The 16,232-nt window shown below is 42.2% G+C and overlaps 1 protein-coding gene across 1 annotated transcript; it reads right to left on the minus strand.

Annotated features, from left to right (window-relative positions):
• Positions 1-863: 863 nt before the first annotated feature.
• On the minus strand, positions 864-5,867 carry LOC130738778 (DExH-box ATP-dependent RNA helicase DExH7, chloroplastic-like). Its single transcript, XM_057590930.1, has one exon. The coding sequence runs from the start codon at positions 5,775-5,777 to the stop codon at positions 1,209-1,211; it is 4,569 nt and encodes a 1,522-aa protein (XP_057446913.1). The 5' UTR covers positions 5,778-5,867; the 3' UTR covers positions 864-1,208.
• Positions 5,868-16,232: the final 10,365 nt, after the last annotated feature.

Here is a 16,232-nt window from a genome sequence, read left to right on the forward strand (position 1 = left end):
ATATGTATTGTCTAATATCTAAGGATCTAAAATGTAATAGTGTGGCAGGTTTTGGTGAGATTACCCGTGATCTTGACAAAGAGGTGTGTTGCCATTGGCTACGACTTATTCTATTCAGGTGCAGTCCCCTGCTCTTGGTTTGCGTTGGTCTATGTTATTGGCAATAGATCAAACTCCTTAAGCTCAGTAACAATTCAAAAGAAATTCCTCAAGAAAATTGAAAATACTTTCGTGAGTAAAACCTCAGGTTTGTTTATGAAGTTCTGTTATTAAAGTTTACATGTCAGTATTTCCCCTTAATACCCAAGATCATACAAACAGGAAACCTAAAACATCATAAGAATTAAACATACCATAAACTGAATAAAAACAATCTAATATAGATAAAGAAAAACAAGATTCAATATGTCATCATCAATATACCATTTAGCTACCTCAATTCCTAGAAGAAAAGAGCTACTTGTTATGTTTGATTTTCCGTAACTTTACAATTTACACCAACACAAATATAGTTTCACATATCTCAAAACTCAACTGAAGATGCAAGAAGCACGAAATTTAGCATATACATCAGAAAATGTAGAAAACAAAAATATGAAACTATCATATACAATCCAATCCTTGTTACCCAATAAACACAAACTTCACAATCTCATTCTCACAAAGAATCGGGGATCCATGCTTGTGAGAGAATGAAAAACACTTGCATTTAGCCTTTAGGATCAAAGAGAAAACGTCACATAAGCTTCATTTCATTTTAAAACCATTTCATATTTCATTCCAAATCCAGGAAAAGATTAGAAACAGTAACATTTCCAATGATTTCTTTCAGCAAGTGATTTAGCATTTCATGAGAATTAAAATGTGTAATTGTGTATATGTTATTATGTTGCAAACACAACAGTCACGACAAAAGGAGGCAGCTTTCTCAATGTTCACCTGGTCTATGCTTGAATAAAACCTATACCTAGCTAGAAACTGAATATGCTACTCCTTTACCATTGAACTACAGTCACAAACATGATCAGAACTGGTTAATTGACTTCACTTGTCATATTCAATGGTCAAATGACTGGAAGAAGCAACAAGGTCCAAAAGGGGTTTTTTCCTTTTCAGGGAGGAGAAATCTCAGTTACTTTTACACAAACAGAATAACTGGCAGAGTTTAGTTTAAATAAATGCTTTAGATCACATGAGTTGATGCTCAATCATTTAGGCACATTGCCTTCTTCTAAAAGCAGATTGATAATAGACTTAATGATCTCATTATTCACGACAATGGCGTTCTCCGGTTTTCTGATAAGCTCCTTCAGAATGGAATGGAGTCTCAATCGTAACTCCTTGAACAAGACAGCTATTTGGGCAGGTGCAGTCAATTTCAACCATCCATCAATGGCGACCAGTCCAGTCTGATGCTGGACATTAATTGACCCTCCAAAGAGCAAAATAGAGTATGGCGAAATCACTGAAGTATCTCGCAGAAACACCTTGTTTGTTTCAACCTTTTCAAGGAACACAATAAAGGGGTATTGGAATGCTTTTGTGTTACTGTTGATAGAAGAAGGGTGGACATGAACTTCTCTTCTTCCATCAAACCAGAGCGTGCGACCAGAATATGCATTGCTCGAAGACCGCTTAAGGCTGCTGAGAGTTGCTGCAACAATGCCTTGCTCACCAGCTGCTACATTGGGGTATAAACCTGCACATAGTATAGCCTTCAGAACTGAAGAATGATGTGAATATATATTAAATGGTTGTGATGCATCACAAAGAACACTGTCAAGTTTCGCTATCTTTTTTCCATCCTTCTGATAATCCTTCGGGAGAGAGATGAGACCAATGTCTGCTAGCAAAGTTCCAAACTGCACCCTCATCTCCCTTATAGTTAACATCACAGAGCTGCTCAAGAAATATGAATTGCAAAATTGCTGCGCGGCTTTAGTTCCTTTCTGATTCAAAATTTTCTCCCATTTTTCATAAGCTTTCATCATTAATAAGTGATCAGATTGACGATCCATGTCATTTGTGTCACCAGATCCATCTATCTTATAATTTAACAATGCTAATTTGGCTCTTTCAACATTTTGCTTCTCATCCTTAGGATAAATAAATGGAGACTTGTAACTGAGAAATGCAGAAACCGAAAGAATAGGAGACAAGCAACCGAATATTGCACCATACAGCATCATCTTCCCAATCAATACATCAACAGGAAGTTTTGCCAGATGATGTCCAAGAGGCGTCAACACTTCATCCCCTTCAAGAGCACCTACCTCATACAATAAAGATACTGCTGTATCCATTGCTTCATTCTTGGGAGGTTCTAAAGCCTCAGACAAAAATGGTTTTATATGTCCAAGTGATAGTAACTTAATCTGCAGACACAATTCGACTAATGGCATACGAAGCATCTCAGGAACCTGATAAGGGCGCATGAGTCTTTCAAATCTATGGCGAGTATACAAGCAAAAGCAAATTCCAGGCTTTACCCGTCCAGCTCTACCCCGACGCTGCCTTGCATTTGCTTGAGAAATCCAATCTTCAACCATGCTAGACAATTTCTTCTGTGGATTATATCGATTCTCCTTATGCCTTCCACAGTCAATTACATATACCACATCATCTATTGTTATGCTGGTCTCTGCTATATTTGTGGCTATAACAACCTTACGTATATTTCCAGGAGGGCGTAGAAACACCCTTTTCTGTTCAGTTGATGCAACTGATGAATGCAAAGGAATGACCCAATCAGAAGATTGCCCACCAAATTGGTATGAAGCCACCAACTTATCATATAAATTGTTTATTTCAGACACTCCAGGCAAGAATACAAGGATGGCACCCTCACCATGAGTTTCATCAATGAAACATATTAGATCTTCAAGAAGATCATAATCAATGACATCTTCATTCAATCTTTTTAGATTTTGTTGGGCTTGTTCACTGTATGATTGATAATTACTTGGAACAAAATATGGGTTAGAAGATTCTTCAGAAAGCAGAGACTCGTCACCCCATCCAGATAAGACTAGATTCTTCTTCCCCCTGCTATTTGTCACAGAACCTTTCTGTGAATTCTGTCTTTTGGGAAACCCTCCATATGCTAAAGAAGCTGGAGAATCTGAAGCAAGTCGATAATTAATCTGATCATATATATCCTCAAGAAAGGATGTTGTCACTGGATGAGTCCTACCTTCTGCAGTAACTACAGGGCAATGGCCAAAGTATCTTGAAAATAAAGTTGCATCAACTGTCGCAGACATTAGAATGACCTTCAGTTTCGTAGAACTTTCAGTGGACCGCTTCTCAACTAGATCCTTTAACACAATTAGAAGAAAATCACCCAATAAAGACCTCTCATGTACTTCATCAACTATGATATGAGTAATGCCAGTCAAGTTTCGGTCCCCCATCAATTTTCTCAGAAGGATGCCAGTTGTACAGAACAGAAGCTTTGTTTTCTCATTCTTGGCACTATCAAGACGAACTTGATAGCCAACCAAGGAACCTTGCAAACCCGGTGAAGGTTCACACCTCTCGTCTGCAACTCTTTCAGCCACAGAAATAGCCGCTATTCTCCTTGGCTGTGTGCAAACAATGTTACAGTGTCCGCCAAGTCCTGACTCAATCATGTCATCCAATATAAATTGTGGAACTTGAGTTGTCTTTCCAGAGCCTGTTTCCCCACAAACGACAAGTACATCATTTTCCTTTAGTAATTGCAATATATCACCCTTTAGTGCAGCAATGGGAAGTGTAGCTCTAAATTTTGACATATCCTGGTATCTTTGGCTTCTCATTTTATTACCTTGGGCTTTTCTCAACTCAGCACTCTCCATTTCCTTCATATGGATTTCTCTCTGAGAAAATGGTTGAGGACTAGAATGGGTTGAATTTTTATTTTCATCTTGTCTAACAAAGGATTCAGGAGGCTTGCAATCTGTAACATCAACAGACGCAGTTTCACCAGAACCATTGCCAAGTAATAATGAATCCACAAAACGAGACCTATGGTCTTCCTCACTGTCTTCTAGCTTGGTTGATGATTCCCCTTCCATCAACTTAATAACAAATGAAGCATAAGGCTCGGTAATCGGAAGATGAACCGGGGTATCAGGAAACAGCTGGAACAAAGCATATGCTGCCACTTTATTCTGTGCATCCTCAGCAGATTCAAAGGTCTCATTCTGATCTGGAAGCTGAAATGTGACCAGCCCCCCAGCTTTTCGGCTCTTGCCCCTCCCACTAGCTTTACGCAAAATGCTCACAGTATAGGAGAAACTCTTTCCCCTGCCAAGAACTTTATTGAACTTCGGAGCATCCCACCCTGATCTCTGGCACATTTGATGAAGAATAGCCTTTGGACTCTTTTGAGGGTCCCCCTTCTTCCAAATGCCATCTAATTTCTCCAAACTCTTCTTCTCCTCAGATAACCTCTTAATTTTCTCTTGCTTCTGTGCTTTCAAAATATCAGAAGCTAACTTTTCATTGGATGCCTCATCTTCCATGAAGAGCCCACCAAGCTCAATGTCCCCACCCTCTCCTTCTGCAGAATCCCTTTCAACATGTGGATCTTCCTCCTTCCTACTATCCTTCGTCTCCGATAACCTCTTAATTTTCTCTTGCTTCTGCGCTTTCAACATTTCATTGGATGGCACATCCTCCATGAAGAACCCACCAAGCTCAATGTCTCCACCCTCTCCTTTAGCAGAATCCCTTTCAACATGTAGATTTTCCTCCTTGCTATGGTCCTCCTCCTCCACATCATCTTCATCAACTAATTTTCCATCAGAAGGCAAAGCAACGACCGAATCACCTCCCACATCACATGGGGTATTATCTCCAACACAATCAAAAGGCTCATTACCCCTCTCAGATGCAGGGTCAGAACTGATCTTACCATGCTCCTCATTATATTCTAACTCCAAATTTTCATATGACAATCCTAGAGCAGACATCTCCTGTTTCAATTCCCGGATGACAATCCCCGCCTGCTCCTTTTGCTTCTTATCCCCTTTTTCCTTGGCCCTCGCCGCTTCCAACCTCGCAGCACGATACTCTTGAGCAATAACATCATAAGACCTAGGTTGTTGCTTGATCCTATTACTTCTCGCACCGCAATTGAAGTCATATTCATCCTCCCAATTCTCAGATTCCTCTTCCTCCTCTTCCTGTTGCTGCACATATTGCTTAATCCAATCAGCTTGAGACTTTTGAAATGAAGAATCTAAACCACCACCACCACCATCATTCAACTGTCTTCTCTTGATCAAAAACTGAGTTTCTACAGCTTCTTCTTCTGCTTCTGCTGCTGCTTCTGCTTCATCATCCTTAGTAGCTGTGGTTGTTGAATTTTGGAAAACAACAACACCAACAGAACCCCCTTTGTCAAACGACGAAGCACCGGTGGAAAATTTGAGGGGAAGTTCATCACTGGGCAGATTGAGGCAAAGCCAATCGAGGGCAGATTCGAAGGTGGCGGCGTCTTTGAGAACGGAGAGAGCGAGCTCGATATGGTGGTTGGTGAAACCTTCGCAGGAGAGTTTCTCGTAAATGGATTTGAGCTTCTTGGCCTTCTGGGATTTGGTTAGGGTTAGGGTTTGGGTGTCGTCGTCCGCCGCCGTCGAAGGAGGAGGGTGTGGGGCGGAGTTGAGGAGTAGACGGCGGAGACGGTTCTCGTTCTCGGCTGAGATTTGCAGCCTTGGAGCGGTTGATGATGATGATGATGAAGAAGGTTGGGGCTTTCGGGTCTGTTTCTGATTCTTTTTGGGCGCCATTTTTGGTGCTTTCTCACTCTCACCATCAAAGTTCAGCAACTCCTCCTCCCCCTTAAGACCTTGTTTCCTTGTGTTTGTCTAGACAAGATCATTCATTAATAACTTCAATAATGACAATAGTAATAACTAATAAGATTTCCTATTGTTAGTGTTAAAATATTTTTTATAACCCGATCGCCGACATTAGACGAGTCATAGTTCCATGATCATATGCTTCCAAAACTCGCGCCTCAGGCTGAGGAAAACTCGCACTTCATCTTGTAAGATGGGTCAAAAGATTGTAGCGTAAGTCGATTGTCGTCATAAGATGAGTCATGCTTCCATGATCATAGTTTCAAAACTCGCGCCTCATGTCAAGGGAAACTCACACGTAAGTTGATTTGCCTTGTAAGGCGGGCCACAAGCTCTCAGCATAGGTGAATCGCCGCCATGACACGAGTCATACTTCTATTATCATATTTTTAACTTGCGCCTCGCCTTGTAAGATGCGTCAAAAGCTTGTAGTGTAAGTCGATCGCCATCATAAGACGAGTCCTAGATTTAAAATCGTTCTACAGGTGAGGCCGATGATAACGAGCCCTAGATTTAAAATCATCACAAATCTATACGACTAAATCAAGTGAATCCTAAACATGAGGCCAATGATATAGAAAAACACTCACAAACATTACAAAAAAAATTATAGAACACAGTTAGTTAATGCCTAATAAGCACACACACTTAAGGGTTTGGAGGGTTGTGGTCCCCCATCCCCGAGCAAATTTGGACCTTAAAGCCCAATTAGCACACACGCTTAAAGGTCTAGAGGGTTATGACCCCTCCCCCAACGAATTTGGACCTTAAAGTCCAATAAGTGCACATGCTTAATGGCTTGGAGGACTATGTTCCCCCCGAGTCATCACTTGGCCAACAACTAAGAGGCGTCGTAACGGTCAAAATCAAGATCCAAGGACAAAAATTCGATGAGGAATAGTCATCTATAACCGCTAAAGAATTAAATGCACATAATGTTAGATAATCCCCTAGCAACCCAAGAGTCAAGGAATGAGTCTATAAGAGGGACAAAGAAGCTATGAGAAATCCAACTTCACTAAAATACTACTCGCCATCGTCCATAAGCTTGGGTTTAACTTCTGAGCTTAGGACCCTCGGCTCTAAAGCAGAACACTCACCATGATAGAACCCCCACGTTTGGGCCTTCGGGGTCAAGTGCTCACACTGATCCAATGATTGAAGTGCCTGAGGGAAGGCCAAAAGTTGGCAGGTTTACAGTAGGATAAAGAGAGTGAAATCAAGAGGAGTTAGTTAGTGAGTTGTATCCTTGATTAAAGGAATTGAGGTATATTAGGAGAGAGAGGGGAATGTTGCATCATTCACGTTTTCTGTTGAATAGTTTTAGGAGAGAATAACTCTCTGGAGGAGTCATAAACTTTGGATGTATTTCGTTCTTATGAATTGAATAAAATTCTGTTTTTGAAATTACCTAGCTCTATCATTGGTCCGACCTGCCGGACGCTACAGACCCTGCGGACACTGTTCACCGAGCACTGTTCACTCGCGAACACTTTTCACCGCGAACACTGTTCATCCAGGTTCGTCCAGGAAGCTAGCCTTGTTGTTGTCCATGCCACCAAAGATGGCAGACAGAGTCGACGCGTTAGAGGCACGGATGTTGACGATGGAAGAGTCGATGCGCCAATCCCTGGTAGAGTTTCGACAATCTGTGATTGAGGAGTTTGCAAAATTGCTTCAGGGTCGTACACAAGAGAGATCAGAGGGGGTTTCTTCTGAGGACACCACTTCTGAATACAAGATGGCAGTGAAGAAGGTGGAGTTGCCACCAGTTGAGGGCACGGACCCGGTTGGCTGGATAACTCGTGCCGAGACGTACTTTGAAGTGCAGGGAACATCGGAGGCAGTGAAGGTGTGTTTGGCCAAACTGAGTATGGAGGGAGCCACCATTCATTGGTTCAACCTCCTCCGCGAAACAGAGGATGATCTCACTTGGACTAGACTGAAGCGAGCTTTGATAACTCGTTACGGTGGACGCCAAAGTGTCAATCCCTTCGAGAAGCTCAAAGATCTTACGCAAACAGGCAGCATAGATGATTACCTATCAGAATTTGAGTTCATATCGTCTCAGGTAGAGTGGCTACTAGAGGACCAGTACCTGGGGTATTTTATTAGGGGCCTCCGACCGGAACTACGCTTGCGTGTCTGTACCTTTAACCCCACCAGTCGTTTGCAGGCCATGCGCATTGCGCGTGATGTTGAAACTGAAATGAAAGGCGCACTGCCACCACGCAGCGGAGGATCGAAAGCGTGGAAGGGAAGTAGAGGTTGGAACGGTGGATCGTATGAGAAAGGTGTGTTCGGGTCAGGATCCGGGTCTGGACATGACCCAAACTTAAGTAAAGGGCATTATGGTTCTGGCCCAACTGCTGCAACCCAGACCAAGGGTGGAGCATCTCAATTCCAAACACATCCAACTCCCACTTTTCCACAGGCCAACCGCACAAGCAGCAACGACAACCGACGCATGCAAAGCGGCGACCGCCACCACGGTGACCGGAATCGTGGTGTTAAACACTTGCCTTACTCTGAATTGATGAGTCGGAAAGCACGTGGGTTGTGCTTCAGGTGTGGCGAACGCTACCATCCCCTTCATGAGTGTGCTGAAAAACAACTCAGGTTGGTAATATTAGGGGATGATGAAATAGTGAATGAGGACGGAGTAGTTATTGCAATTGAAGTCAGGGAGGACGAGGAAGAAGAGGAATCAAAGCTGAGTTCAATGGGGTTATTTGGGCTAGTTGAAGACAACAACACCAGTAGAGTACCTCCCAAAACCTTGCGATTGGAAGGAAAAGTGAAAGGAGTATCAGTGGTTGTGTTGATTGATAGTGGCGCCACCCACAATTTTGTTTCTCCTCGAGTGGCTACAATCCTAGAGCTTCCGATTGAGCATGGCAGGGGGATGGGCGTTAGACTTGGTGATGGGCACCGAGTCACCACAGAGGGCAAGTGTGAGAATATTGAAGTTCACTTAGGAGAATTCAAGACCCCAGTTGAGGCATATGTTTTGGAGTTGGGAAACCTTGACATGATCTTAGGTGTGGCATGGCTGCAAAGGTTTGGAAAGGTCACCTTTGATTGGAAAGAAATGACAATTGGGTTCTTTTGGCAAGGAGAGTATGTGGAATTACAAGGCCAGACTTCAGGGAGAAAATATGGGGAGAAGGAATCAGCAAGCTCAGGCCATACAACTTCTCTGCACAGCTTTGTCAAAGACAGTGTAGGAGAGTTAGACTCAGTGCAGAATTATACTTTGAATACGCAGCAACAAGAAGAAATCCAGCAGGTACTTACTGAATTTTCTGTTATCTTTAAGGAGGCAAGTGGACTGCCACCATCAAGGAACACTTCCCATTCGATTGAACTGTACCCGGGTGCTGGACCAGTTAGTGTGAGACCTTACCGCTACCCTTATCATAAAAAAGATGAGATAGAAAGGCAGGTTCGTGAAATGTTACAACAAGGGATAATTAGGCACAGTTCAAGTGTGTTCTCTAGCCCGGTGATATTGGTTAAAAAGAAAGAGGCTACATGGAGAATGTGTGTGGATTACAGGGAGTTAAACAAGGTGACTATCCCCGACAAATACCCCATTCCGGTGGTGGAGGAACTGTTGGATGAACTGCACGGAGCAATCTATTTCTCTAAATTGGACTTAAAGTCGGAATACCACCAAATTAGAGTGAGACCGGAGGATGTGCACAAGACCGCTTTTCGAACACACGAAGGGCATTATGAGTATTTAGTGATGCCTTTTGGGTTAACCAATGCCCCGACTACTTTTAAATCCACCATGAATCAAGTGTTCAAACCTTGCCTTCGGAAATTCGTCCTTGTCTTCTTTGACGATATCCTAGGGTATAGTAAGAGTTGGGGAGCACATTTGGAACACTTAGCAGTGGTTCTGAAAATTCTGCAGGAGAATAGTTTTGTGGCAAACCAGAAGAAATGTGTCTTTGGAAGTCAGCAAGTAGATTATTTAGGGCACATCATCTCTAACCAAGGAGTGGCGGTGGATCCAGCAAAAATCAGAAGCATAGTGGAGTGGTCAATTCCCCATAATGTCAAAGGGGTGAGGGGTTTTTTAGGCTTGACGAGGTACTACCGAAAATTCATTGCAGGATATGGAAAGATAGCAAAGCCCTTGACAGAGCTTACCAAAAAAGAGGGTTTTAAGTGGGGAACCGAAGCTCTGCAGGCGTTTGAAGAACTGAAACAGGTAATGGCACACTCTCCCTTGCTAGTGATGCCAGATTTCTCTCAAACTTTTGAGATAGAGTGTGACGCTTCGGGGCGAGGCGTAAGAGCAGTTTTGATGCAAAATAAACGACTTGTGGCTTATTTTAGCAAGGCTCTCACACAACGTAATCTGAGCAAGTCAGCATATGAAAAGGAGCTCATAGCTCTTGTCCTAGCAGTCCAACATTGGAGACCATACCTATTGGGGAGGAGTTTTAAGGTGTATTCTGACCAAAAGAGTCTTAAACACCTATTACAACAAAGAATTGCCACTGCTGACCAGCAAAATTGGATAGCAAAACTTCTTGGCTATTATTTTGAGATCATCTATAAACCGGGGCAGGAAAATAAGGTCGTAGATGCTCTATCAACAATGTTTGAGGAAGGTGAATTGAGGGAAATTGCATCTTTTCCAGTTTGGCTTAATAGACAGCAAGTGCAAACTGAAGTAGATGCTAACCCACAGCTGCAGAAAATTATGGAGGACCTCCAGAGAGACCCACTCTCCAGACCTGGATTTAGTCTTCATCAAGGGATCCTGTTGTACCAAGGAAGGTTAGTGTTAGCAACCAAGTCTCAATTAATTCCAGTTATGTTGATCGGATTCCATTCTTCCCCGGCCGGAGGACATTCTGGTTTCTTACGGACTTATAGAAGGCTGGCCGGCAATTTGTATTGGCTGGGCATGAAAAATTCAGTGCAAGAGTTTGTGGGACGCTGTTATGTGTGCCAATGCCAGAAATATTCTGCTTCCTCTCCGGCCAGGTTATTGCAGCCTCTCCCCATTCCAGATCTGATTTGGGAAGATATATCCTTAGATTTCATCAGGGGACTACCTAAATCAAAAGGCTATGAGGCAATCTTTGTGGTGGTGGATAGATTGTCTAAATACGGACACTTTATTCCATTTAAGCATCCTTATACAACTAGGAAAGTAGTGGAGGTATTTGCTAAGGAAATTGTGCGCTTACATGGCATTCCTCACTCCATTGTGAGTGATAGAGACCCTTTGTTCATTAGTTTGTTTTGGAAAGAACTGTTTCGTCTTCAAGGAACTACTTTAAAGATGAGTTCCTCATACCATCCGGAGACTGATGGTCAAACGGAAGTGGTCAATCGATGCTTGGAGGCATACTTGCGATGTTTTGCTTCGAAGCAACCAAAAAACTGGTCTTATTGGGTTCCGTGGGCAGAATTGTGGTACAACACCCCTTTTCATGGGTCTACGGGCACTACCCCATTTGAAGAATTTTATGGGAGAAAACCACCTTCGTTGATCAGATTTTCCCTAGGGGAGACAAGGGTGGAAGCAGTAGCAGTTGAGTAGGTTGATAGAGATGAGGCTTTGAGACAACTGAAACATCATCTCCTGCAAGCTCAGCAACAAATGAAAAAGTATGCAGATCAGAAGCGTAGGGACGTCAGTTTTGAGGTAGGGGAATGAGTGTTTATTAAATTGAGGCCACATAGACAACAAACAGTAGCAAGAAGGATTAATCAGAAGTTGGCTCCGCGATACTTTGGTCCATTTCCAATAGTTGCTAAGGTTGGGGTTGTTTCCTACAAGCTGAAGTTACCAAACACAGCGAGAATTCACCCGGTGTTTCATATCTCACAGTTAAAGAAAGCAGTGGGTGATTATACAGTTGAACCTTCTTTGCCGGAAGGGTTGGAAGTAGAGGGTGAAGGGGATGAAGAACCAGAAGCAGTTTTGGCCTCCCAGGTAACTCAACGTGAGGGCCACTGGATTAAGCAGTGGTTAGTTAAATGGAAAGGAAGAAGCACGGAAGACACGACGTGGGAAGATGAGACCTTGCTTCTGAGTCAATTTCCTAATCTGAGCCTTGAGGACAAGGCTGATTTTGTAGAGGGGGGCAGTGATAGAACCCCCACGTTTGGGCCTTCGGGGTCAAGTGCTCACACTGATCCAATGATTGAAGTGCCTGAGGGAAGGCCCAAAAGTTGGCAGGTTTACAATAGGAGAAAGAAAGTGAAATCAGGAGGAGTTAGTTAGTGAGCTGTATACTTGATTGAAGGAATTGAGGTATATTAGGAGAGAGAGGGGAATGTTGCATCATTCACGTTTTCTGTTGAATAGTTTTAGGAGAGAATAACTCTCTGGAGGAGTCATAGACTCTGGATGTATTTCATTCTTATGAATTGAATAAAATTCTGTTTCTGAAATTACCTAGCTCTATTGTAACACCCCAATTTCTCAACTGAGGAGTCACATTAGTAACCTAACAAAGTCTAAGGACCAATCTGCAATCCCTAAAAACCAAGGGAATTTTTTTCCTGTAAAACAACTAAACACTTCGGCTAAAAGGTTGGAAACATACCATAACTTTATTTAGATAACTTGTTTCCCGATATACAGTAATAATAGTTTACAATACCATAAGTAAGGTTCAGAATAAACATGCGCACTTTAACAGTGGCGGAAGCAAGGCTTTAATAACAGAGTTCTCATAAAGTAAAAGAGACTCCAACATAATCCACAAGAAGAGAAGCAAAGCTGCTTCTCATACCTCTACTCCACCGCTTACAACTCGATCTCCAACTCGAGTAGCTATGCCTCGGCGGAAGGATCTCCATCGCCTAATAGCGTTAAGCGCCCAAACAACAAGTAGCAAATAGAAAGGGTTAACTCCATGCAATTACCATGTATAAAAGAGAAAAATCATGCTGTTCGAATTTAATTACCTGGCATGGTAAATAACTAGCAACATAACTCAACTCATATATCAACAACTTAAACATAAATCGGACTCAGATAATAATAACCTCAACAATGTAACATCAAATCAGATATCAATAAACCAATACGAAAATCCAACAACATAGGGTCAGGTGTTAGTTCCCTATAATGCAACTATATGCTGCTAACAAAATGGATCGATCAATATCGTCTCTCAAGACGGGACAATGATAGGACACACCTCCTCATCGCCACTTATAACGTCATACATGACGGGACAATCATAGGACACACCTCCTAATCGCCACTTAACGTCACACAAGACGGGACAATCATAGGACACACCTCCTGATCGCCACTTAGCACCTCGCAAGATGGGACAATGATAGGACACACCTCCTCATCGCCACTTGACTCAAGCCCTATATGCCAAGTCAGACAATAACAAAGCCCACCCAAGGACCAATCCAAAGTAACCACATGTTCCATCCACTAGGAAGCAGTAACGACAGAAACCAGTAAACGGCCGAAGCCTCTCAGAAAACATTTTCCAAATTCAGCATAATAATCATAATCATCTGCCAATCAATATAAACATCTTCATCTCAAACACAGACAGTGCGATAAAAGCATGCAAGACTCAAAGACGCTCTAAAACTGAGTTACCCTTACCTTCGTGAGTAGAAGTTGGGCATGGAAATTGCGAACCTAGAACAAAGAAAACACAATCATCAACACAAGCTTCACTAGGAGCAACACGATCTACTAATACTAATCGAAATCGTAAAGAAAGCCTCTAAAGCTTCAGAGTTCCTATTTAGGCACAAATTGACAACAGAGACTTCGTTCGCTAAAACGAGCATAACTCGAGCTACAGAACTCAGAATGACACGAAACCGGCGCCAAAATTTCGACAATTGAAAGAGCTACGCAATGGCTCAGGTCATAGAGACCCAAAAATTATTTTTGGACACGGTACCCAAGCAATTAGGTTTCGGCCACTATGGAAAATAGGGTTTTCGAACTTTTTCTTCGATCTAAATCAATTCACAAGGTAGTTTTAGGGTAAAACTAAGGCAAAGAAATTGTCGGAACAATTTTCGGACAATCGGGTCGAAATACGACTATCCAGGGGCATTTTGGTCCAAAATAAAGGCTCAAAACTTCAAAGTTATCAGTTCGGAAAACAAATTTGACAGCATTGGTCCTCATGACAACCGTGACAACAAATCCTAAAGGCACGAAGTCAGATTACAGCTTTTCGACAATAAAGTTTCGAAATGTGCGACTAATGGGGTTTTGAATCAATTTTTCAGATCTTGGACAACTGAATCGCAATCGGCGATTACTGACAGAGGTTTTAGACTCATGGGAACATAAGGAACATAACCCAACCAAGAAATCAAGGAAATCAGACAATTTTAGAAAAAGCTCAAAACTGTGAGCACAGAAACGACTTCAGAAACGCAACAGAAACAGTAAACAGAGGTAGGATTCATGCTAGTTACCTCAATACCTAGAAGTAGGGACGAACTGCACGAAGATTGGTCAAGTTTTCGCGAAAATTTCTCCTCTCCTCCTCTCTCCTTGCTCGCGGCCTTGAATGGGTGAGAATGAAGAGATTTTGCTTTTTCGAGCTATTTATAGGCAGGTGAAATCGCGGGAAAATGAAAATTTCGCGATTCCGATTTTTGCAGCACGTCCACCGAGGAATTCTAAGAGAGATTCTGGCGTCAGAATTCCAGAACTCAAAACAATTATCTATGATTTGGGAAAAACGATATCTAAAATCCCAAAGGCGGTGTAAGTTAATCTGTCCCGTAAAACTACTTTTTGCTGTGATGCTCAGACGACAAAACTTCCTCCTGAAGAAAGATTGGAAATGTCGAAAAAAATCTGGCAACGCGGACGGAAACTTCGTTAGAAGTCCCGAATAGAAAAAGTCTTCATCCATCGCTCGAATCTAGGGTTTCGAAGCAAGGAAATTAGCGTCGTCGGACTTCCGAAAAGTGAATACTATCGTGCGTACAGTCCAGAGTTCCGAAATGAAACGCTGGTCGAAGGAAAAATAAAGAAAATCTTTAAATTTTCCAAGGATTCGAAATCTCACTTAAAACGTTGCTCTAAAGCGAAATTAGCCTATTCTGGACACGCTTGCCATAAGGCGGGTGTGCAGACGACTCGCTCTAATTCCTAAAATGACTACGCAACATTCCTCAAGCAATTCCTGAACTTTTTTCTTCATTAATCTTTCTCAAATATCAAACTCCTGTCACGCTTACACTGATTCTACGCGTGAGTCGGAAATTAGCTTGTTCTGAAAATCCAGGTCTTACATCTATCACACCATCCCTAATTGTTTGGTTGGAGGAGAATGGAGGGGAGGGGAGGGGAGGGGAGGGATTTTTAAAATTTGATTTTGTTTGGTTCAAACTTTAGGAGGGGAGGGGAGGGGAATGGAGGGGAGCAAAATCCCTCCAATCTCAATTTTTTGATCCCTCCAAAAGTGGGGGAATTAGGGGGGGAAATAAATTTCGGACAAAAATAACCCTACTCAAATTTAAAAATTCCAATCTTTTATCCTAGGTTTCCCTTCTTCATTTCACGTTATTTTCTTCCTTCTTCAAACCAAACACTGCTGCCCCCTCTCCGATCTCTTTCTCCGCCGCCGGCACTGCATGCAGTTGATTGATCAATCGGTCATGTTTTTATCTATATAGCCCTTTTTGTTTGATTACTAGTTTTGTTTTTGTTACTGTGTGAACTTGATTGTGGGTCTGATATTTCACCTGGTTTGCTGTGGGTTGTTTTTTCCTTCATTGCTCCACTGGTTTGTTGTGTAATTATCCACGATGGTGATTGGTTCTCATTTTGTGATTGGATTCGTGGGGCAGCAGTAGGTGTTCTTTTGCGTTTTTCTTGCTGTTTCCATGTCCCCTGTTCCTTTCTTTCTTTTTCTTTTCATATGTTTTGTTTAAATTGATGAAATAGTTGACATTATTACTGGTAATAAATCTTGCAGTTTTGTTGATGATAGGTATAAAAGTAATTTTAATTATAAAATATCTTCTCTCCCCTCATGAACCAAATAAAAAAAAGTTATTTTCCCTTCCCTCTTTTCTATGAACCAAACACAATAAGTATTAAAATCTCTCCCCTCTCTTCCCCTCCCCTCCCCTCCCCTCCATTAAAATCCCTCCCCTCCCCTCCCCTCATTTGAACCAAACAGTATGTAAAAGTTTGGGTTTAACATGAGTTTAGAACCTCGGTTCTTTAGTGGAACAGGTAGAATATTACATGTTGGCTTCCATGTAGGATATACACTTATCTTTTCTTACTGTTGCACCCTTCCCACCACCGCCCCATTCTCCCCTACATAGAATTCACTAAGAACCGGCGGGAAGCAATTATTGACCAATAGAACCTAGTCTCCAACAACCTGA

The sequence above is a fragment of the Lotus japonicus genome, chromosome 2 (genome assembly GCF_012489685.1).
Source record: "Lotus japonicus ecotype B-129 chromosome 2, LjGifu_v1.2".
NCBI classification, from domain to species: domain Eukaryota; kingdom Viridiplantae; phylum Streptophyta; class Magnoliopsida; order Fabales; family Fabaceae; genus Lotus; species Lotus japonicus.

Excerpts from the sequence above, each read along its gene's own strand:
- LOC130738778 (XM_057590930.1), bottom strand. The coding sequence starts at position 5,777 with ATGGCGCCCAAAAAGAATCAGAAACAGACCCGAAAGCCCCAACCTTCT.